At 38.7% G+C, this 21,155-nt stretch overlaps 3 protein-coding genes across 3 annotated transcripts in view; all 3 read right to left on the bottom strand.

The window, feature by feature from the left end:
• The window catches only part of LOC142339154 (uncharacterized), a 49,487-nt gene extending 36,657 nt beyond the window's left edge, over positions 1 to 12,830 (bottom strand). Inside the window, exons 1-2 of the mRNA XM_075388937.1 lie at positions 11,917 to 12,830; positions 7,180 to 7,427 (exon numbers count right to left, since the gene is read on the bottom strand). Coding sequence (XP_075245052.1) covers positions 7,180 to 7,427; positions 11,917 to 12,754 — 1,086 coding nt within the window. The 5' untranslated portion in view covers positions 12,755 to 12,830. The remainder of the gene's footprint in view (positions 1 to 7,179; positions 7,428 to 11,916) is intronic.
• Positions 8,721 to 10,119, bottom strand: LOC142339676 (uncharacterized). Its single transcript, XM_075389895.1, has one exon. It carries the CDS (start codon positions 9,600 to 9,602, stop codon positions 8,721 to 8,723), a length of 882 nt encoding a protein of 293 aa, XP_075246010.1. The 5' UTR covers positions 9,603 to 10,119.
• A 100-nt stretch (positions 12,831 to 12,930) lies between the features above and the next one.
• LOC142339152 (rotatin-like) lies at positions 12,931 to 19,597 on the bottom strand. Its single transcript, XM_075388931.1, has one exon. The coding sequence runs from the start codon at positions 19,593 to 19,595 to the stop codon at positions 13,206 to 13,208; it is 6,390 nt and encodes a 2,129-aa protein (XP_075245046.1). The 5' UTR covers positions 19,596 to 19,597; the 3' UTR covers positions 12,931 to 13,205.
• Positions 19,598 to 21,155: the final 1,558 nt, after the last annotated feature.

Raw genomic sequence — 21,155 nt, 5'->3', positions numbered from 1 at the left:
CAAATTGACTTGCTCAGGCCACTCGCTTTCTGGTTGCTTCAACTAGGCCGGCCTAGTAAGTCACTCGCTTCTCTTGAGTTCATCAACATTATTGGCTCTGGTGCCAATGTCTGCTGGGTTCTTAATTCCGCTCACATGTTTCCACTGTGAAACATCAGTTGCATCCAGTATCTCAGCCACACGGCTGGCCACAAACACTTTTTGTTTGCGGTGAGAGCTTTGTATCCATTGCAGTACTGTAGTTGAGTCCGACCAGAAACTAACTGTGTATCTTCATCTCGTGTTCTTTGACAATTTGTTCTTTCAATCTCGCTGCCATCACCGCTGCTTGCAATTCCAAGCATGGTATTGAAAGATGTCGCATCGGCGCGATTCCGCATTTTCCAATTACAAATGCTAAGCCGGATGAATATTCCCTTGGTTGCGAACGCAGATAGGCCACTGCAGACATCGTGTCCACAGATGCGTCAGCAAACAAATGAAGTTCAATTTTGTTCTATATGTATTGAAGTATCTTCTGTCAATACTTGTTTCGGCTACAATAGGAAGCTGTTCCTTCCATTTCAGGAACTCTGCTTCTTCGCCGGGCTCGACTTTGTTGTCCCAATCTTGCCCATTCTTCGTCCAGATGTTCTTCAGCAGTCGTCTCATGCGAACACTGAATGGAGCAAAAACTCCGATAGAGTCAAATACTGAAGATACCAGAGACAAGATCTTCCTTTGGGTGATAGGAGCATCGACTTCTTTGTTGGTACCTCTGCAGACTTGAAGACTATCGTCAGTAACATTCCATGGCAGTCCAAGTACAGGTGATCCCTGTGTATTCGGTTCAACATCAACTTTCTTGGTATTGCTGATTGAATTTAAGCTTTCAGGTATCACTGCGTTCACTTTATCATTGTTGCTAATCCATTTCTTCGACTCAAATCTATGTTTCGAGAGAAGTGGTTGTAGCTGATTAAACACCTCGATACCTTCTTCGGCTGTTTCTACTGATTTGATTAAATCGTCCATGTAAAACTTGTTGTGGATTGCTTTTGCCGCAATAGGGAATTCATCCGCATTATCAATGCGGACTCGTTTGAGAGCGTAGTTCGCGCACGTTCGTGAACTCTTTTCTCCAAAAACGTGGCGCTGGTATTCGTATATTTGCACCGGCTCATTAACTTTTGGTCCCCATAAAAATCTCAGGGAGCTCCTGTCTTGTTCAGGAAACTGCACTTGCAGAAACATTGATTCGATGTCAGCTGTCAGGGCTATTGGTCCTTCGCGAAATCTGAAAATTGTTCCAACTAATCCATGTAGTAAATTGGGTCCGGCTAGTAGCTTATCGTTCAGGCATACTTCTTTATACTTTGATGAAGCGTTGCAAACACGGCGGACTTTACCGGGTTTGTTCGGGTTTAGGACTGGATGGTGTGGCAAATACCATTCTTTCCCAAAAGTGCCCTTGATTTCTGATTCGTTCAATATTTTCACGAATCCCTTCTCAACATCTGCATCTATTGACTGCTGATACAAACCTTTAAGATTTGGGTCCCTTTGGAACCTTCGCTCCAATGAGTGAAGCTGACCCAAGGCTGAACCGTAGTTGTTTGGTAGGTTCGGCTCTGGTTCGCTCCACAGCATTCCCACTTCATACCGCTCGCCTGTAAAGTTTGTCGCACTCTCAAGCATCTTTTGTGCTCAAAGTTCCTTCTTGGACTGACTGACGACGTTTATTTTTGAAGCAAAGGTTTCTATGTCCCACCATGACTGAATATTTTCTGCCACTTTCACATCTTCTGAGCTGGCGAAAAGACAAAATATTTTGTCTCCTGTTACTTTTCATGGGTCCACTAACTACCCATCCTAATTCTGTTAGGACAGCGAAAGGTTCACTTTGTGTTCAAATCTTGTAGTCAAATGCTCTTTGGAGGTTGTACGCATCTTGACCTAAAATGATGCCGACTTCCATCAAATTAAAGCTTCTGTTGGGAAGTACACTCAAATGGTTGAACATTTGTTTCAATTTGCTGTAGTCATAGTTTGTGTCTCCCAATGAAATTGACGGGTCTACAAACGCCTCAAGCGAATGCACCTTTGAATGCAGTCCCTTTTTTTAGAGAAACCTTTTTTGTCTTCAGATCTCTTGTTCCATGTATGCCAGCTATGTTGAGCGTTACATCGGTGCCTGCAGCTTGCAACTTCTCCTGAACGCTTTGATGAAGGATACCGTCGATCCACAATCAAGGAAAGCATAAGTATTAAGTCGGTGGCGACCGATCTGTATTGATGCAGGAACTATCTGGAGAAAGCTGGTAACTTGATTACTTTGATTTATTGTTGCTGCAATTACGTTGACTGCGTGATTGCTCTCATCCATTTGGTTTTCTGAGTGTAGCAATCGATTGTGCCTTTTGGTACATCCGTTTATACCGCACGCTTTGACTTTGCAATCTTTGATTGCATGTCCTTTTCCCAGACATCCATAACATAAGCGTTCTTTCCTCACTGCCACGTATCGATCATTCAAACTCATGTTTTTGAATGACGGACAGTTCCAAATTTTATGAGTGCCATCGGCTAATGGACACTGATCACTTTGCGTTTGCTTGGTTTCTTGCAGGTTTGAACTTGCACTGAAGTTCGATGTCTTCGAGAATCGTTTTTCTCTATTTGTGTTGTGTCGGTCTTCTTTGCGTTCCCCTTTAAACGCTGAAAACCTTTCATGCACGAACGCCATTCGTGATAGCCATTTTTCAAACATGATTAGATCAGGCCAGTCCTCGTCTTTGTCATCGACGTAGAACCACCATTTTTCTTTAAGCACCTGTGGTAGCTTATCAACTGCCATGTACATGAACTTGATTGCAAATCACCAATATGTTTGTACTCTTTGGGCACGTTCACGAAGTTAGATACAATAACAGAAAAATTAATCAGGCTGGTTGAATCATGAAGTTTCAATTGATTAGCTTTTCGTAGGCTCTTAAGCTGCGCATCTATAATTACATGCGGTCTTCCAAAATTTCTTTCTAAAATGTTCCAGGCAGCACTATAAAACTGTCCAGAATAAGAATATCCCATTCCTGAGATTGCAGATTTTGCTTTGCCTGTTAGCAGAGTCTTCAAATGGCTCATTTTCTCTGAGTCGGTCATCATGCGTTTATCTACTGTTGCTATGAACATGCTAGACCACTCAGGCCACTCCAGCGGGTTTCGTCAAAATTGTTCAACCTCAATTTTGGTAAACTACTGCTTGAATGTCCAGAGTTATAGTGCCTTCCAGCTATCGGCGATATATCATGCGCTTCAACACTTGCTGAGCGATCGCGAGGGTTTGGGTACCATGGGTAATGCCTATGCTTATTCCGTTCAGGGCTGACGTCGAAGCGAGCTCTTGGTCGAATTGGTGTTCGCGTGTCGTTCATCGAATTCGCCCACTCCGAGACATCTCTCCCTTTTGGGGTCCAATTGAAAGGTGACTTGACACGCGCCTTAGTCGATTGGAAACGTAGGTCATCTTTTTCCAATGCTGTTCTTTGCAATTGGCGCTCTAGGTCTCGCTCCTTTTCCCGAAGCTGATGTTGCTTCTCTAGTTCTTTCATTTGCATTTCTAGCTCCAACCTCTTTGGATCAAATTGTGCTCGTTCGATTTGCAACTTTGTTTCGAATTCAACTTCAAATTCCTTCATTCATTCTTCAACCCGACGTTTCACTGAAGATGTTTCCGAAACGTTTTCTGTATCCCGGTTGATTGTCTGCACGATTCGTTTAACCGTATTTGTCGTTGCAGTAGCTTGTGTTATCATGGTTTTGGTTAAACTCTGGAATTCCAACGTTTTGTTCTATCTGATGCAAATTATTCGCAGGCGGTTGCTATTCAATGGCATGAAGAGTTGACTGGCTTTGCTGGCTTGACATGTTTGTCTGTCCGTGAATATACGGTAACCTCTCTGCGTTCAAATATTGAAAGTATTTTTCGGTCTCGACTTTGCGTTTTAAAGAAATATCTGGGTCTCGGAGAGTCTCACCTTTCTTATTCACGAGTTTTTGAACGCTGTCGCCCAATTGCAGTATCTGCTGATAAAGAGTCTTGAGCTTGCTTGGTCCATCTCGATTCTTAATGAGATCAAAACTTTCTTTTTTTCTCTAACCAGTTGTTTCGCAAGTTGCTGATCTGTCTATCCAAAACGCTTTGACTCTGTGACGGAGTCACTTCTTGTGTGCTTTGGGACTGCAGCTTGAATCTCTAGTTCCTTTGTTTGTTTGCCTGAATTAAGTTATGATTTTCCACGTTGCTATTTGCTTTGTCTAATTAACTTTGCGTTGTTGAATTGCTCGTTGGGTTTTGTTCTCGTTCGTCGATGACTTCGTCACTTCGACTGTTGGGTTGGACAGCAGTTTATTGCACTGTCCGGGTCGGCGGACCAAATGTAACGGCTGCTCTCCCACAATTGACAAGGAAAGCTTTACACCGCCCAGTTCATTTTAGCGGTTCAAAATCTGTCCGGATATTTTGTTTTTGCAGTTCGCTTTTGTAACTATATCCGCTATGTTCTTACCGTTGCATTACAAATTCAGTTCGTAACTATTGGCTAATCTAAGTTTTTTTCAACTATCAATTTGAACGGGATTGCTGGAGATCACACAATACGGGATCTCTTTATGTATACCAGTTCAATCCAATAGAAAAAACAAATCGAAGACAAAGATATATGTCTAAGACCTGTTTGTGCAAAAATATTTAAAATTAAACTTAAGTTGGCCTTTGCTGTTTGTACTCACAAGTTGAGAATACCAGAAGTTGGGGTTGTAACAACCGTTTTCTGCGGCTGCTACGTTTAGATCTGAGTGTTGCCTTTGTTATTTCCCCTTTTTTCTCTTTTATCACGTGACAAACTGTAACTAGAACTATAACTATAACTACTAAATGACTAGGATAACAGAAAGTGTTTTGTTTCTATTTTCTCGCCTACGCAAGCTTAGCGAGCTCAGCTCCAATACCACCAATAATGAGAAATGACGTCACGCACGCCCTTCAGATGAACTAGCATCAAAAAATGAACAATTTGTAGATTTGAATTGGTTGTGACGTCATAGGGTCGTAAAAAATATATTGACGACGAAATAATAAAACATAGCGGGACAGGTCCTGAATTGCAATTCAAAAAATCGAATGAAAAATTAGATCCACTGTACCTGACCAGCAGATCAATTGAACAATGCTAGCCAAAAAGACAATCTCAAAAGTTGAGAAACCAAAATAATCAAACAAACCGACAAATGTCGGAAGAAATGACAGGCGAGGCAATTTAACTCAGGGGCGGTACCCTAAATCAATTTTTCTTCATGGGTAGAAAAAAACCTTTCCCCTGCCGGGGTTCGAACCACTGACCTCCCGATCCACAGCCACACGCACTAACTACTGCGCTACAAATCACTTACCTCTGCTATTCTACAACGGATTTTATACTAGCAACACGCTTTACTTCGGAGCAATAGATATCACTCAAAAATGAAGAACGAAAGCGTGAAGTCACTTGAGAAGTCTAAAAGTGTTCCAGAAAAGCACAAAATTTTCAAGCGAAATATTTGCATAGAAAAAAGACACACACGTTTACAATAATTGCTATGAACTTCGTTCAAGAGCAATTAAACAACATAAACGAATAATCATTGCTAGAACTCTTGAAACTTTTACCCTGAAAGACAAAATTGATCAATTTAAATATACCCATTAACCTGCGCACAAACCTTGGAAGAGGTTTATTGGCCATTAAAGATTGGCCACACAACTACACAATTGCAAACTTAAATGAGATGCTGTTAAAATTTGTCATATCATTTTCCTCAGAGACAATTCATTATTTCGAGAGACTATCAAGTAACCCAATTTCAAGCCCTAAAAAACTAAAATTTAATGCTAAATTGATTAAATTTCATGGTTCTAAAATGTTGAAATAACACCGATGCCTCGGAATGTGATAAAATTTTCAGAATTTGAGAAAAAAAATAATTTGATCAAAAAACTCGTGACAGTAGAATATTGAAAACAATTCAATTATCCCTATAAACTATGCCAAAAAATAGAAGAAAAGCCTAGAGGAGTCTCTCTCTCTCTCTCTCTCTCTCTCTCTCGCCACTGGGCTCACAGAATTATAAAGAGAATTAATCAAGACTTTTCAAAAAAAAAGTAGCAATTTTTTTAAAACAAATTGCTAAAACTCGTGATAATAAAATCTTAAAAACCATTCCATTACCACTAGAACCTATGCAAAAATCTATTTTCAAACCCAGCGGAAATTCCATGCACTTGAGGCAGCAGAAACTCCCAAAATTAACGAAACATTTAAAAAACTTTGAAAAATGGCAAAAATTAGTATCATTTCTCGCGATTATGTTTGCATTAGAAAAATAGATAGCTAAAACAATAGTAATAAAAACTAATTAAATTCTGCAAAATAACTTAATCAAATTTAACAAACTTAAATTCAAGACTAGTAAGAAAACTTGAAAAAATGACGAAAAAAACATGAAAAATTGCACCATTCATTTTGGGCTCAAAAACTCCTGAAAGTGATCATTTAACCTTGAATTGAGGCCTTTCTAGCAGCTTCACCACTCTAGGCATTTGAAATATTAGAAAAGCTAACTTAGGGCTTCTGATAAAACTTAATGCCCGCTGGGCTTTACCTGTTTATCCCGTTTTGAAAGATCAAAGTCATGAAAATTGTGTGAAAACATCTTACAAGAAAATAAAACGACAGAGCCCCAATACAATTCGATTCTTGGATTGTAAAAACCAAGAGAAGGCCAATAATAGCCCCAGCTATCACTGTGCGGCTAAAAAAAACATAGCAGGTTAAATCCTGGACATTAATTTGCAGCAATTTTATTTACTATATAAAAAAAACTAGACCCAGAAAAGGTCAAGCGTGAAAAAGTCACCCGTGAAAAATCGAAAGAATGTAATAGAACAAAACTGCCAATCAAAAATTCTGCATAAAAAGACACACCTTTAAAAAAATTTCTTCAAGCTTCGTTCGATAGCGATTAATAACACTGAAAAGATTAATAATTATTTATTACAAAGTGTTATAGTCTATATAACTAGGGGATGCAAGCAAAACAGCTCCCAAATCTGGTTTCAGAACAATTCAACTTAAATTTAATGTGAACTATCTGTAAACTAACCTCTGGCAATGAACAGTCATCAGTAGCTTGTAGGAATACTTTTCCTGGTGTCTCGGTGTGGACTCCTCCCCTTCTTTGACTCTTTCCATCTGTTTCGATAGTCGATTCGTGGATGGTCAAGTAGCCAATTTTGTCAAACTCCTGTCGGCTAATTGGACAGGCCGCCAATAGAGGAATATATTGACGCATATTTTCTGGGATTGACTCGGCATAGCCCAACATTATCGGCATCATGTTACAGTAGATTCCTGGAAACAGAATTCAAATCAGATTTTTTACGTCAACTCCGATATCACAAACTATCTAATCAATGCTACTTTAAATACTTGAAGAACACATGCAGGAACAAACATGAGTCTATCTAAATAGCAATGTCTTGGCAAAAATGAAACATACAAAAATAATGAGATAAACTTCTCTCATACGTGCATGCTAATTACACTACAGTTACCACACTAATGCATTGAAGCTAGTGTCAACTTTGTCTGTATTAAGCTGGGCTCGACTATTGTCCCTCTTTAGGCCTAGTTCCTCAAGTGCGGCGCACCCACCTGCGGGCAAATTAGTGCCAGCCATTACCAGTAGGCGCGAATTGAGATAGAACGTTCATCCACAAACCCTCCGACTTTAGAATTGATTCAGTAACTTTCTTGTCCGTTTACAAAACAATTCTCTCGAAAAAAATATTTGATTATTATATTAGGACCTGTAAACTAAGTACTCGTAATATACCACTGCTTAGTTGCTCGTCCCAGACTAAGCATTTTATATATTGTACGGCTGCTAGTACTTTTTAATTTTCTCATTCAGATACTTTATCTAAAACGGCATTGAGACATGTCTGTAAACTTAGATGCTCTGCGGTACGAGACAGCAATGACGCCATTGTACCTTAGCTGTAGATCACCCTTTCGGGGCTCTGGGATAAAGATCAGACTGTATTCTAGCGGACCACCTGATTCGACATGGCTCGAGCGCATACAGAGTGGTTGCATGCTTCCAGTGGCTTTAAAAAAGAGCAAATCAAGTTTGCGTGACTCAACTCAGCTAGATGTCGATTAGCGAATTGAGTTCAATCAAAAACACAATCTATAGTGGGCTGGAGCCAATGAACGCGAGATACAGGCAAACGTCGCAATACAGCTGACGAGACTTCGGTGCAAAATCAGCCATACCCGCCCATTGCCTGTTGTGGAGCAGGGAACAGCAATAATCATCCTAAGACTAATACCTTTTTGGAATAATCTTTTGGAATAGTTAATCTAAATTACAAGCGAGGCATTGAAATTCTTGGGGCATAGATCAGACCGCTATCAGATAATCAAAAATGTGGCCCGGCGTTAACAGCAAAACGCTTGGAATTTCAACTGTTTAAATTGCATTAAAACCAAATAGAAGCATTATGACTGTCCACCGGAAACTGTCAGAAAATAACTAGGAATTAAACCTCTCTTCGTTAGACTAAATGATATAGGTTCTTATCTCGAATACAGCAAACGAAGGTACAATGAAGGAAAATGAAGACAAAATGCGTTACTGATCTACACCAGACGTACCATGCACAAAATGTTCCATGCGACAAGTAACAGCATATCTAGCGCATGCTGAGTACCTGTTGGCTCTGGGAACTTCACGCGGGCAACAATACTCGCAAAAATGCCTCTCGTCTCGATGCAAGACTTCCAGTAATTCACGACATGGGAATAAATAGTCTCAAGAACCTCTGTCGACAATAACGCGAGAAACGACTGCGAATTTTCTTTTTCTTCCAACATTACTCCGAGAATTTGGCAAAAATGGGTCTCTAAATCATGGCGTTTCTTCAGGGCCGTTTTCTTGCTTACACGCGTTTCAAACGATTTGATCGACTTTCTCTCCTTACTTGAGAATTCCGAATGCCATAAGAAACGCGAACGCTGTAAAAACTCCTGATCATAGGCAAAATGCCCCCTTCGATGAAGTTTGGAAATCCCGGGCAATAACGAAATTGGGATCAAATTCTCATAATTAGAAAAGGTAATTTCTCCCACCCAGGAATCGGTTAATCGCGGATCTGGCAATAGATACTGATAAAATATGTCATGTAAAGAGCAAGGCAGTTCATTTTTAATCCTAATATTTCCGATCCTTTCTGTCGAGTTCGTTTCAATAAAAGATAAAATCGTAACAAACTCCTCTTTATCATCAGCGCCAATGTCAATAACCTTAATTTTATAATAAAACTCGGCGACAGTTAGATTTTCATTACCGATGAGGGACGATTTCAAGGTTCTTGAGTCTACTACATTCCTTATTTCACCGGATAAAATTTCCTTATAAAGACCGAATCTTGATACAAGCCCTTGTTTAACCTCATCGAAGACAGAATGGACAACATCCTCAATACTGTGCTTGGGCACTAGTGTTAACGCATCACAGCTCATGATTCAAAGATCTCAGGAAATTGACATTCCAACGGTGCAAATATTTTCAGATCATTTGAAATCTGAAAAAAATTAAACGATTTCCAAGAATCTCATAGTTGTCCAAAAATCTTACTATCCCAGCCTCAAAAAAAATTGACATCAAGTAAAAACTAAAAAACAACCATCTCAGGCAGAGGGAATTGACCTGAAATAAACAGGTGCCTATATGTAAATTTCAGCTTCCATTGGAGGCACGAATTTGACTGTGGGTCTCATGTATCACTATCAGAGCTAAATGTCTGAGCTAATCATTTGACCGAAATAGATTGCACAGGGAAACAGTATCAGTCTGATATCTTTATATTAGCAACAAACAATGAGAGCAATTGAGAGAACTTAAAAAATGAAGAAACGAAGCGTAAAAAAGTCACCTTCGAAGCCAAAAACTTAGCCGGAAGAATTCCGGAAACGACCCGAAATAGAAAAGTGACCATCCTCACTGACCTAATGCATAACCTATATAAGTAGTATTATAGTAAGCATTTGGAAACAACAGGAAATATGAGAAAACTATCTGAAAAATAAATATACGCAATCTGATAAATTTAAATTTAATGGTAACTACAGAAAAAACTATTCGTAAAGAAACCTCATATACAGATAGTTTGCAACAAAATATTAACAATTGACAGACAACCCAATAAAATGGGTCTATAAGGAGAAACTCGAAGCGAAAGGCGATGACGGACAAAACCGAACAGTAATATTCTCGGCGCAAACGCGAAATGCAATTTCCTAACCATTAATTTGAGAAAATGTTAATTACAATCTCTCGTACATCCGTGACCCAACCAATATTTGACGGAGAAGTAATGAACAACAATTAAAATTTAAAAAGAGCAAAAGAATTCAGAAATTCGCTAAGAAATTTTTCATTATTATCTTAAAACCAAATTCGTTCACGTTAAAAATCTTCAAGCTCTTTAAAGTTTCATTGCCCCTAAAGATCAACAACTGACCATAGTTTTTTTTAAAAAAAATGAAAAATGGCTAAAATTCGTGGTACTAGGATCTTAAAATCAATTTCATTGCCCTAAGAAACTACGCAGTAAATTATTTTCAAACCCTAGAGAAGTTTTACTGGCCCTAGAGAACTCGGAAGACAAAAATTTGAAAAAGGAACTCTTTAGATAGTACAGACTTCAATTATCAATATCGTTTAAAATATCCAATTTCTTGTTTCAGTAAAATTCTTCTTACAATTGAGTCTAAAATCAATACCTTTAGTTCTACTTTTGCTAAGGCTTTCATTGAAGGAGCAACATTTATTTAAACATTAACGAAAAGTTGCCAAATTCGCGATATTATATTCAAAACAACCGCCTTCACTCTAGAAACCATCCAGTAACTAATCTTCAAGCCCTAAACAGGTTTCATTTGACCCTAAATATAGAAAAACTCAAAAAATATAAAAGTTTTCAAAAAAACTTGAAATAAGTGTAAAAATAAATATTTTCTTGAGTGTTAAAGATTGCATTACCAAAATATATAGCTCACAAGATGAACAAAAAAATTGTGGCTTGCAAAATACCTTCATCAACATTGACAAACGTCAATTTAATATACGTTCAACAAAATAAAAAAAATGACGGAAACACAGAAGATCACAAAACTCAAGCAAAAACCTGACACCCACGCGACTACCATCGCTTTTGCAGTCCAATAGCAGTAAAAAAATGAAGTCTTTTCTTTGATAACTAAAAAAAACTGTTTTTTCAATTGCTTTAATCCAGACGCTCTAAACCAAAACAAGCTCAGCACAATTCTGTTCAATGGTCATTTACCGGAAGGTAAATTTGTGGAAACAAACACGTGAAAGGCTTCTTCATTTCATTTTTTCATTTTCAAGAGAAAAATGTCTTGATATGACAAATTTCAGCTTTTTCAGACAAGTATATGACAAATTTCAGACAAGTATCAGAAAGTAATGAATATCGCGAATTTCAGCGGTTAAGTCAATTTTCCCATAAATCTAATCTGCTCTGCAAGCCCTGAAGTCAAAATCCAATTGCTAGAATATACTCCTCCACTAAGGCTTTCAAACAGTAATACCACTGATAAGTATCTGCTTTTAATATTTTGGGAGGCTCAAAACTGAAAGAACGTTGAAGTCAGACTAGCATGGTTCCTACCCTCATATGAGGTGGGAACAATAATTGTTACAACCCAATATCAGAAAGGGACATAAAAATTTGGTCAAATTAAGAACAAATAGAAACTATCGAGGCAATTTAGTAGAGCAAAGCACAAAAGTGACCACTTTTAGACTTACCCGTAGGTTTCGGGAAAGTCACTTGCGCCACGACACTAGCAAAAATTCCTCTTGTCTCAATGCACGACCTCCAGTAGTTGACAACATGCGAATAAACAGTTTCGAGAATCTCGCTCGGCAGAAACGACAACCTTGAATTCATATTCTCTTTCTCATCAAACAAGGTCGACAGAATTTCACAGAAATGCGCTTCCATTTCATCATCTTGATCTGCCGATTTCTTTTTTTCTTCTCGTGGATTCGGTAGCGTGATAGACTGTTTCATCGACTCTGAAATATGTGATCTCCATAACCAACGAGTTCGCTCATCAAGATCACGATCAAAGTTGGGACTCTTCCTTCGGTGCAAACTGGCAATACCCGGCAAACTCGAGACTGGTATCCACCGTGAAAAACTACTGTAAGGAATGGAATACATTGATGTGTCTGGATAGGGTAGAACATAATTATGCAGCAACTCGGGTAAAGGACAGGGAAGCGCTTCCTTGAACTTCAGCTTTCCAACACATTTGACTGAATTCGTCTCAATAAGAACCAAAACAGTAACTGTCTCATCTTTTTCATCAGAACCATATTCATGTATTTTTGTTTGGTATACCAATTCCCCAATTGTCAAATTCTCAGAACCAATAATGGGAGACTTAAGCATTCGAGTGTTGACAATGTTCCGAATTTCACTTGATAAAATTTTTTTATGTCTGTAGCCAGATAAAAGATCAGCGTTGATTTTCTCGAATTGGAATTTGATTTCTTGCTCAACTGTTCGCTTCTTTTTCTTCTTCCTCTCTGCGCCCCCACCATTGTCTTCAGAACCTGATTCAAACTCTTCACTACTCATTATTGAACGTTAAAATAATTTCAGAAATCACCAGATTCGTAAAAATCAGTTAAAATCTGAAAAACGGCAGAAGTATTTTCACGGAGATTATTGCCGAAATCCGATTTTTCTTGCGAATCAGTAAAGGCAAAACTAGACAAAAACATTTATAGTTGAGAAATGAACAGAAAACAGTCAATCGTAAAAACGGCTTATATACAGATTAAACATATTTACAATACTCATTGCATAAAATTGTAGTCAAGTAGGAAATTCTGCAAAATTTTATGTTAAACTAAAAAAACTAACTAGACTTTTTTTGTTTAACTGAAAATTCTTTGCCATTTACAAGCATTATGTCAGTTTGAATCTACTTGACTAAATTAAACAACACTGAATCGAACAACTTGATTAATGACGATTTTGATGAAATCAGAAAAAATTGATGAATTTATTGATGACAACTTAAAATCTATTTCTCCAGAAGGCAAGAATTGATGCTTTTTAGATAGCAACTCGCTTTGAACAGATTCGCATTGCGCGAATCGTTTGCAATCTTCGTTTCTACCCACAGAAGTGTTTTCTGCACAACGGGTAACAATAGCGCGCTTTTGAATGCAACTTTGGCTTTCTGATTGCTGAACAAAATTGCCCAAAATGTTGCCGAAACAGCCAAAATAATCTTTTCATTCTGTGACTCCGAGAGCACCCGCATAAGAGTGGGAACAAAAGCTGCGTTTGCCAGAAGTTTTGATTTGTTGGATAAATTAAAACATAAGTTGTGCAATATGGTCAAGCATTTAATCGCAACATCCGCAGTTGTTTCGACTATGTTGTTTACTACTTGAGTGATACTCATTCTCAATGTTTCGATTATTTTGTCAATGCTAGTATTCATCTTTGCAATCATTTGCTGACCATCACTGCTAAATGATACGTTCACAAACAAGTTCAACCATAACAAGAATGATTCGTCACAGTTTTGCGCAACTTGTCCATTACTCGGGTGTGACAGGATCTTTTTAGGAACATTCAATTCTGAGAACTTCTGAAGAAAGTTTGCTTTCCACATAATTCCCCGGCATTCAGTGGTCAAACTTAAAGTTTGAAGGAGCGCAAAAATAGCATTCAATAGGGGTAAATTTGTCCGGGTAGCGGTGGCTTGGTTCGATTCCTTAAGGGCAGCTTTGATCAAGAGATTGACTATCGTATTAGATGACGCATGACGATTTACTGATACCGAATTTTGAGGAATTGAATGCAAAGACATTGACAAAGCTGCATTATGGCATCTTGCGGCATAAACTTGCAGGCACTCAAACATCGCGTGCATTAATGGCGCATCTGTAATGCACCAATGCCACAGTTTTGAAACTAATGGAGTAAATCCCAGATTATGGAAAACATTCTTGCACTCCTCCGAATTAAACATAATATTGCGGATCATATTGAAGCATGCATAAATTGTGCTTCCTATATTTTCATCACGTGCTGTCGAACTATGCAAGGAAGTTATGCACATGGTAGTAAGTTTGCAATGACTACTTTGCAACTGGTCTACCAGAAATTGGGGAAATTTCTCCCGCAGCGCAGTTTGCTTAGCGTACTCACTCGTAGCCAAAATGGTACGCAAGCAATTTTCAACCGTCTTGTTCGGACTCTGAGATGACTTCAAATCCAAAAGGATAATAAGCGCTCCGGTAACTTTCGACATGAAGCAATCATCCGAATCGTTAACACTCTTAACCTCTAAAAATTTCTCTGGAAGCCTTGCCAAAAGAAAGGTCATCAGATTCAGAAACTCTCCAACGTTGCTTTGACTGTCTGAAAAACTACGAATAACAGTCAATGCTACGCAGCAGAAATCATTGTTCTGACTTCTTAAAACTGCTAAACTTTCTTCACTTAAACATTTCGCTTCGTATTTCTGCAGCAAGGTTTTGAGACTTCTGGAAATTTGAGCTATCAACGTCAGCGTTTCGTGTCTGAGATCCAAATTGATAGCTTCTTTAGTCCGATTAGAATCCGATTTCTCTTCGAGTAGGGTTGCACTGCTCGGGATCTTAAGGCACAAGAATCGGGTCAGCGTCGAAACTAGCAACGAAGCGTTCGGAACTACTTTTGAGAAATTAACATGCAAGAAAGTCAAAAGCTGCACTATACTTTTGTACATCACAACTAAGTCTTGAAACAGAATCCTCAGTCTAAATTTGTCGGACAAATTGGTAACGTTGTCATATTTCTGCACAATTCTCGAAAGTACAGAGTCGTCTAAGGTTCGCAGCAGAGATTGATACAGGTTGAAACTTTTGAAGGCTTTGAGTGAAACTTCGGGTAACAATAGGACGCAGTTGCTCATAAAATTGCACAGTGCTGCAATGTATGCCGGAGTTGCAACTGCCTCAGACGCTTCGATTGAAAACTGAGACAATTCTAAATTCATTCGACAGAATTCAAGGTTAAATTTTTCTAAGCTGTTGCTTCCCGATACCTTCTGGGCCAACTTTACAGCGCTAAATGGGAAATACTGCATCAGAGCTTGGGCAAAAATCGGGAACAGTTCAAAACTGACTATAAGCTTTTCCAACGCTCTCAGACCAGAAACTGGAAAATTTTCCAAATTATCCACAACTAAGGGTCCAACGTAGCAGTTCTCGTCGCTTTCATCTAAAGACGGGAAATTCTGATCTTTTGTGAGCTGCACCAACGTTGCAATGCATTGTGTTTTCACGGCGCAACATTCGGATTTATCAAGAGCAACTTCGAACAATATAGTCCACAGACCACCGGCGAATCGCTTAAAAGCCTCATCCATAATTATCTGCCCTCGTTTATGTACACTAAACTGGGCAACTAAGTTATAACTTAGCAATCTAATTTGAGGGTTTCTATGCGCAAGTAAACTAGTCAGCCAGTTAAAAGGCTGTTGGTTTTCAAGAGACGGTCGCTTCCATTGTTCGATCCAGACACAGTTCGCTCTGAACATTTTAGTCATTTCTCTCGCCAAGTTTCCCAACACTCTCAAAATCATTTCAATAACCGCACAGCCCATGAATGACAAATTTGAAATACGACCAGTTGAAAATGAGTTTATAATCGAAACCAGAGTGGGGAATATTTGGGAAATAATCAATTCTTTCATAAGCTCAGACCAATTCTTTGTTTCAGTGACCACAGCTAGAACTGTGAGGCACTTATGGAGCGATGCCAAATCATAAGTTTCTGCATTGTCGCAAACTTTAATTCTTTCGATGACAGAAGATACGATTTGAGGAGCGCTTTTTGCATCTAAAATTGCAGATTTCTGAAGTCCAAAATTTAAGAGGCACTTTAATAAACAGTCAGTTAGACTCAAATCACTTTGAGTGCTCGGGTCATTCAAGCAAGTCAATACCAGACGTTCTTTCGATGCAAGAGTGTTGTCGACCCAAGACTTGATTTCACCAAAACTGTGACCGTTTCTCAACAGAAAATTGATAAAATCTGTGATATCACCCAGCAATTTTCTGTCTTCATTACTGCTCGGACTCGCTGAAAGGAACCTTTCTAATGCTACTGAGAAATCAAGCTGGGATAAATACTTAGCATACAAATCAGGTTCGTTTTGCGACAGTAACAGATAGCTTTTGAGCAATTGCAAGTTCTCCGAAACCGTCAAATGGTTTTGCGCGTTGATTATAGAGCTTAGAGATTTGGCTATATTTAGCTGACCGTCATGAAATGAAGTCGACTCAGTTCTTTCGCCATCACCCCAATTTTGATTGATAACCAAATCTTTCAAACAAGCTTCCAAATACGCAACGCTTAACGGATTTTCCGTCTTAGAGGGCAGAACCGGGTGACTTTCACGATTCGAGTCAAAATCTTGCGCCTCGGCTGTAAATGGGAGCTTAAAATGTAGCCTAATTATTCTAGGGATGCTGAAAATTTCTTCATTTCCAGGTTGCAAAACTTCGTCAAAAAGTAGTAGAGCTATCGCAAAATGAACATCAGCTAACGCTCCCACGTTTTCGGTCAGGACAAAGGCACTTCGAACTAAACTATAAAGCATTCGCGAATCATGCGAGAACCTATGACGTATTTTTGACTGCCAGAAAAACAAATTTCTGAAAATTGACACCACTGAAGGCAAGTATTGATGCTCAATTTTATCCTCGTTAGCTTTTTCCAACGCAGCGCTTAATGTACTTTCAATATAACCAATTCCATTTCGATCTATAAAATGTTGATGAATGTTTGGATCTTGAAGCAAAATTGCAACCTGATCAAACGCACTTTTCTTGACCCCTTCGTCAAGTTTTGAAGACTGCGCTATATCTAAAACGCTATCAAGTGTCTGAGTTTTTGTTTTCATTCTCTCACAGGCATATTTTTCAACAGTTATTTGGTTTTCCGGAAACATCAAATTGTGTAAACGAGGCATGGTAGAATTTGAAAAACTGGGTAGTTTCAAATGACCTTGAGCTTCTCTGGCTAGATGCCAAACTAGCATTCCTACCGCTTCAATTCGAACTTTCAAATCCGTGTTGAACATCAACCTTAAACATCCTCTTAATTTATCAACAGGAGGAATGTTTAAAACGGACGCATTCTGCACAGCTTGGCTTTCGGCGACCATATTAAGCAAAGTGGCGCCAAATTTGGAATCCTTTGAAGTGAGGCTTTGAAGAAACACGAAATAATGCATGACATTATTTATGAAGAAATTCCATGTTTCGCTTTCAAATAAAAGCTGCGAATTCAGGAACTCGTACAGCATCCAACAAGCGGTTTCTTTAATGTTTTCATTTTGATCTAGCAAGCCGTTCTGGATAAAAACTGTCAATATTTCCTCAGTTAACAGAAATTTTAACATCTGAGACGGCTGGTTAGTCATCTTATTGGCGTTGGCGTCGATTTCCAAACATTTTTCCACAAATTTCTGACAGCCTTTGTACGTATAACTTCTAACGGCATCATTTGGCGATTTTAAATATTCAGTCAAAACCGACAACAATGTTGAATAAAAGTGATCAGAATAGTCGCAATAATCCGAAGTCATTTCAATTAGACGATCGATCAATTCAAAGTTTGATTGGCTAAAACTGAGCGCCAAATGGCTGTCTTTAATTGATTCGACAAATCTACCAGCTTCGAGTTTTTGCTCAGGTTTCATAACTTCTGACAAATTTTCTATCGAAGTTAGAACTTTTTCATCAAATGCTAGTCGTTCTGCTAGCCGAGAGCTATTAGTAATGCAGGTATCTATTATTTGTTGTCTAATCGATGGGTAAAATTTGGAAAATTCATAATTGTAAATAACTTCTGAAGCCACAGTTTTCACTTCTAAAGCATGCGCCGAGCTTTTAATAACTTTGACGCTAGTCAAAACTGAGGTTGAGAATTTCCCGAATATCATTACGATCAAGTTTAAGATTGATACTTCGTTCTCCCGATCTTTCAAATTGTAATCGAATTCAGCAGGGAGAACCTGAATTTGACCAGAATGACTTTTGATAGCTACAGTTAATGCATGAGCAAAAACTTCAATATCTTTCCGAAATATTGAAGCCAAGGCTGATTCTGTCTTCCACAAAACTTCAATGTTAATCGACTTAGTAATTAACTCTGTAACTAACAAGGATAATTCAGTAGTTTTGAGAATTAATTCCAAATTACTCGATTTGAAAAGGTGTTGAAGTGAGCTTAGCACAACTGCGCAATACTGCGGTACGCTATACTGACATGTTTTAATGTCTTCCGCTATTAGCTCCTCCTCTTCGTCGATTTCTGGGAGCTGGTTTTGACCTCTGAAGGGTCCCTCAATTGTTGATTCAGAACAAAACGAAGTGTCGGTAGGTTTTGAAGCCAGACATTTGGCTTGCGACATACTGCGAGATAAATCTTCAACCACACTGCTTGATGCTTTGTTAGCATAACTAGTTCCTAACGCATGGCCATGGTTTAACAAACTCGGGGTGTGGTAATGCGGGTCATTCATGACACTGAATCTTTTCAATAAGTTCTCTGTAAGAGTTATCAAGGCATTCAGGGGCTCCAAATGCAGGTCCCAGTTTTTGCGTTGCCGAACTTTGATCAACTCGAACAATTCTTCAACAATGCTTGGGTGCTGAAGAAAGACTTCAGCAGGAAAGTCGGAAAACAGTACATCGTTGATAAATTTGCAGGACAAGATAACTATACTTGAATTGCCACCTATCAAGGAACTTTTGGCCGATTCTAGTACAGTTTTGTCTGAGTGGGTTAGAGGTCTCCATGGAAAATACAGGAAATCAATAAATCCAACATCGCCAATATACTCAGAACTCTGATTAAGCTGTTCAAACTGTACAGTCGCTATGTTGCTGCGATTTGTAAAATTATGTCGCTCATTGATAGCCTCGGTCGCTTCCTCAAAACGCTGTCTCTCGTTTGAGACTAAGTTCACCAAAGTTGTGTTATTGTTCACATTGACTTGATTGCGACTAAAGTTTATTTCCGGATCGATTTCGATCACATCCGGGACAGTAAGTAGTTTGTGAATTAAGGAATCAACCTCAGGTAGAAATTTTTCTTGAACATTGGGCCTGAGTTGTGAAAAGAAGTCAACAGCCCCGATGCGCAGTAGTATATCAGCACTCGCTCTATTACTAACCAATTTGTTCAGTAAATTGAAAACCAGATCTTCATTTGTCACGTTCTCGTAATTGAACCATTCGAGCAGCTTGACAAACAACAGCTTCTCTTGGCAGAGATCTTCGACTGTGATAAGAGATAACTCAAGTTTCGACAGGAGGGATCGCAAAGCAGGAACTCGCACATCTTCCAGGGAATGGGAAAGCTTTTCAATAAGGGGCTTTACATCGCCAACAGCGTATACCATAACAGACTGAAAAAGCAAAGCAAGCGCTTCCAACGCTGAGAAAAGTAAGAGATGTGCTTTTCATGATGTCTCATTTTTCTAAGGGTTCGAGACTTAAGGGTAAAAAAAGGCACGCACTAAATCTTTGAGGCAGCTCAACACAACAATTCGTCACTCCATGAAAAACGCTTTTCCCATTCATTTGTCTAAATTCATTGCCCTATTTAGTTACGCTCGACACTCTCAATTCTACTCGTTTAGTCACGTAGTATAAGTGGCACTCGGACTAGAGTCAATTGGGCATCAGCTATGGGGTTTGCACCTATCAATTCACGGCTGAGCCAGTCTTCGTAACTAGATTGCCGTTCCAACAGTATTCAAAGGTTCCAAAAGCAGATATGAGAGTATTCCAAGGTTGTGATGTATCAGTAGTACAGACGAAAAGACCTGAAAACGCTCGAGAAGAACTTATTTTCGTTGGTGTCTTCGTATTTGTCATAGTGAATTTCCCATTGGTTAATTTTCAAGGAAAAAATTTGAAAATCAAAACAAAAATGGGATCTTTTCCGTTTGTGCCCCCCCCCCCCCCAGTACGTTATGCGCCCCCCAGTTACAGAGCACGTGCCATTACATAGTAAATCATTCTGTAAAAATATGGCACGTGCGTCTGGGGGGTGCAAATAATATGCGCCCACAAAGCTGGGGGGGCACAAACGGAAAAGATCCCACAGATTTGATAAAGAAATCAAAAACTTGTTTGATAATTTTTTTAATATATTTTGACATTTTATACCACTATTGAAATTCTTTTCTCACATTTGTACCAAATTCAGTTGTCAAGAACAGCTATTGCTTAGTTTCCATTTCCTTTTATTTAGATTAATTGGGCGGTCTTTTGGAGGACTCACATTTTAAAATGATTTTGAGGTCGAATGAAAACAAGATATTCGGCTTGATTTTAATCACACTGAGGTAGAACAAAAAGAACCAAAAGAAAAACCAAATATCGTTAGGACGTAATCAACTATATCTGCATAAGACAGAGCAGGATGTCTTTTTGGGCAATTATCATCTTGAAGATAACAATATTTTATGTCATTTCTGAAGTGCTTATAGAAAGTTCTTCTCAACTGAAACAGCACTCCTGACAGTAACCAATGACATCTTTCTTAACTTAGAGTTGAGAAAAAGCACGCTCTACATTGTCCTTGATTTATCAGCCGGATTTAATACAATTGACCATGATATACTTCTGTATGTTCTTGAAAAAGTCTAGCAATTGTGCACATTGTTCTCAGCTTTATCAGGAGCTACCTTAATGGTAGATCACAATAAGTTTTAACTGCTGACACTTTAGGCTGTAGGCTCTCTTCTTTTTACCTGCTATCTGTTACCATTAGAGATAATATTTAGAAAGCTGAACGTGAATTATCGTTTTTATGCTGTCGACGCGGTTGTTTATTCTGTCTACAAAAACAATTTGGCTCAATAAGTGGTCGATTCAATATTCGGAACTCTGCAAAAATGGTTTAATGGTGCCAAACTTTGACTGAAGACAAAGAAAACAAATCTTATAAATAA

This window comes from Convolutriloba macropyga, chromosome 5, assembly GCF_964194025.1.
Source record: "Convolutriloba macropyga chromosome 5, txConMacr16.3, whole genome shotgun sequence".
Lineage (NCBI taxonomy): Eukaryota > Metazoa > Xenacoelomorpha > Acoela > Convolutidae > Convolutriloba > Convolutriloba macropyga.
Note: the sequence above shows the minus strand (reverse complement) of the source record. Positions and strands in the feature narration are given on the sequence as shown.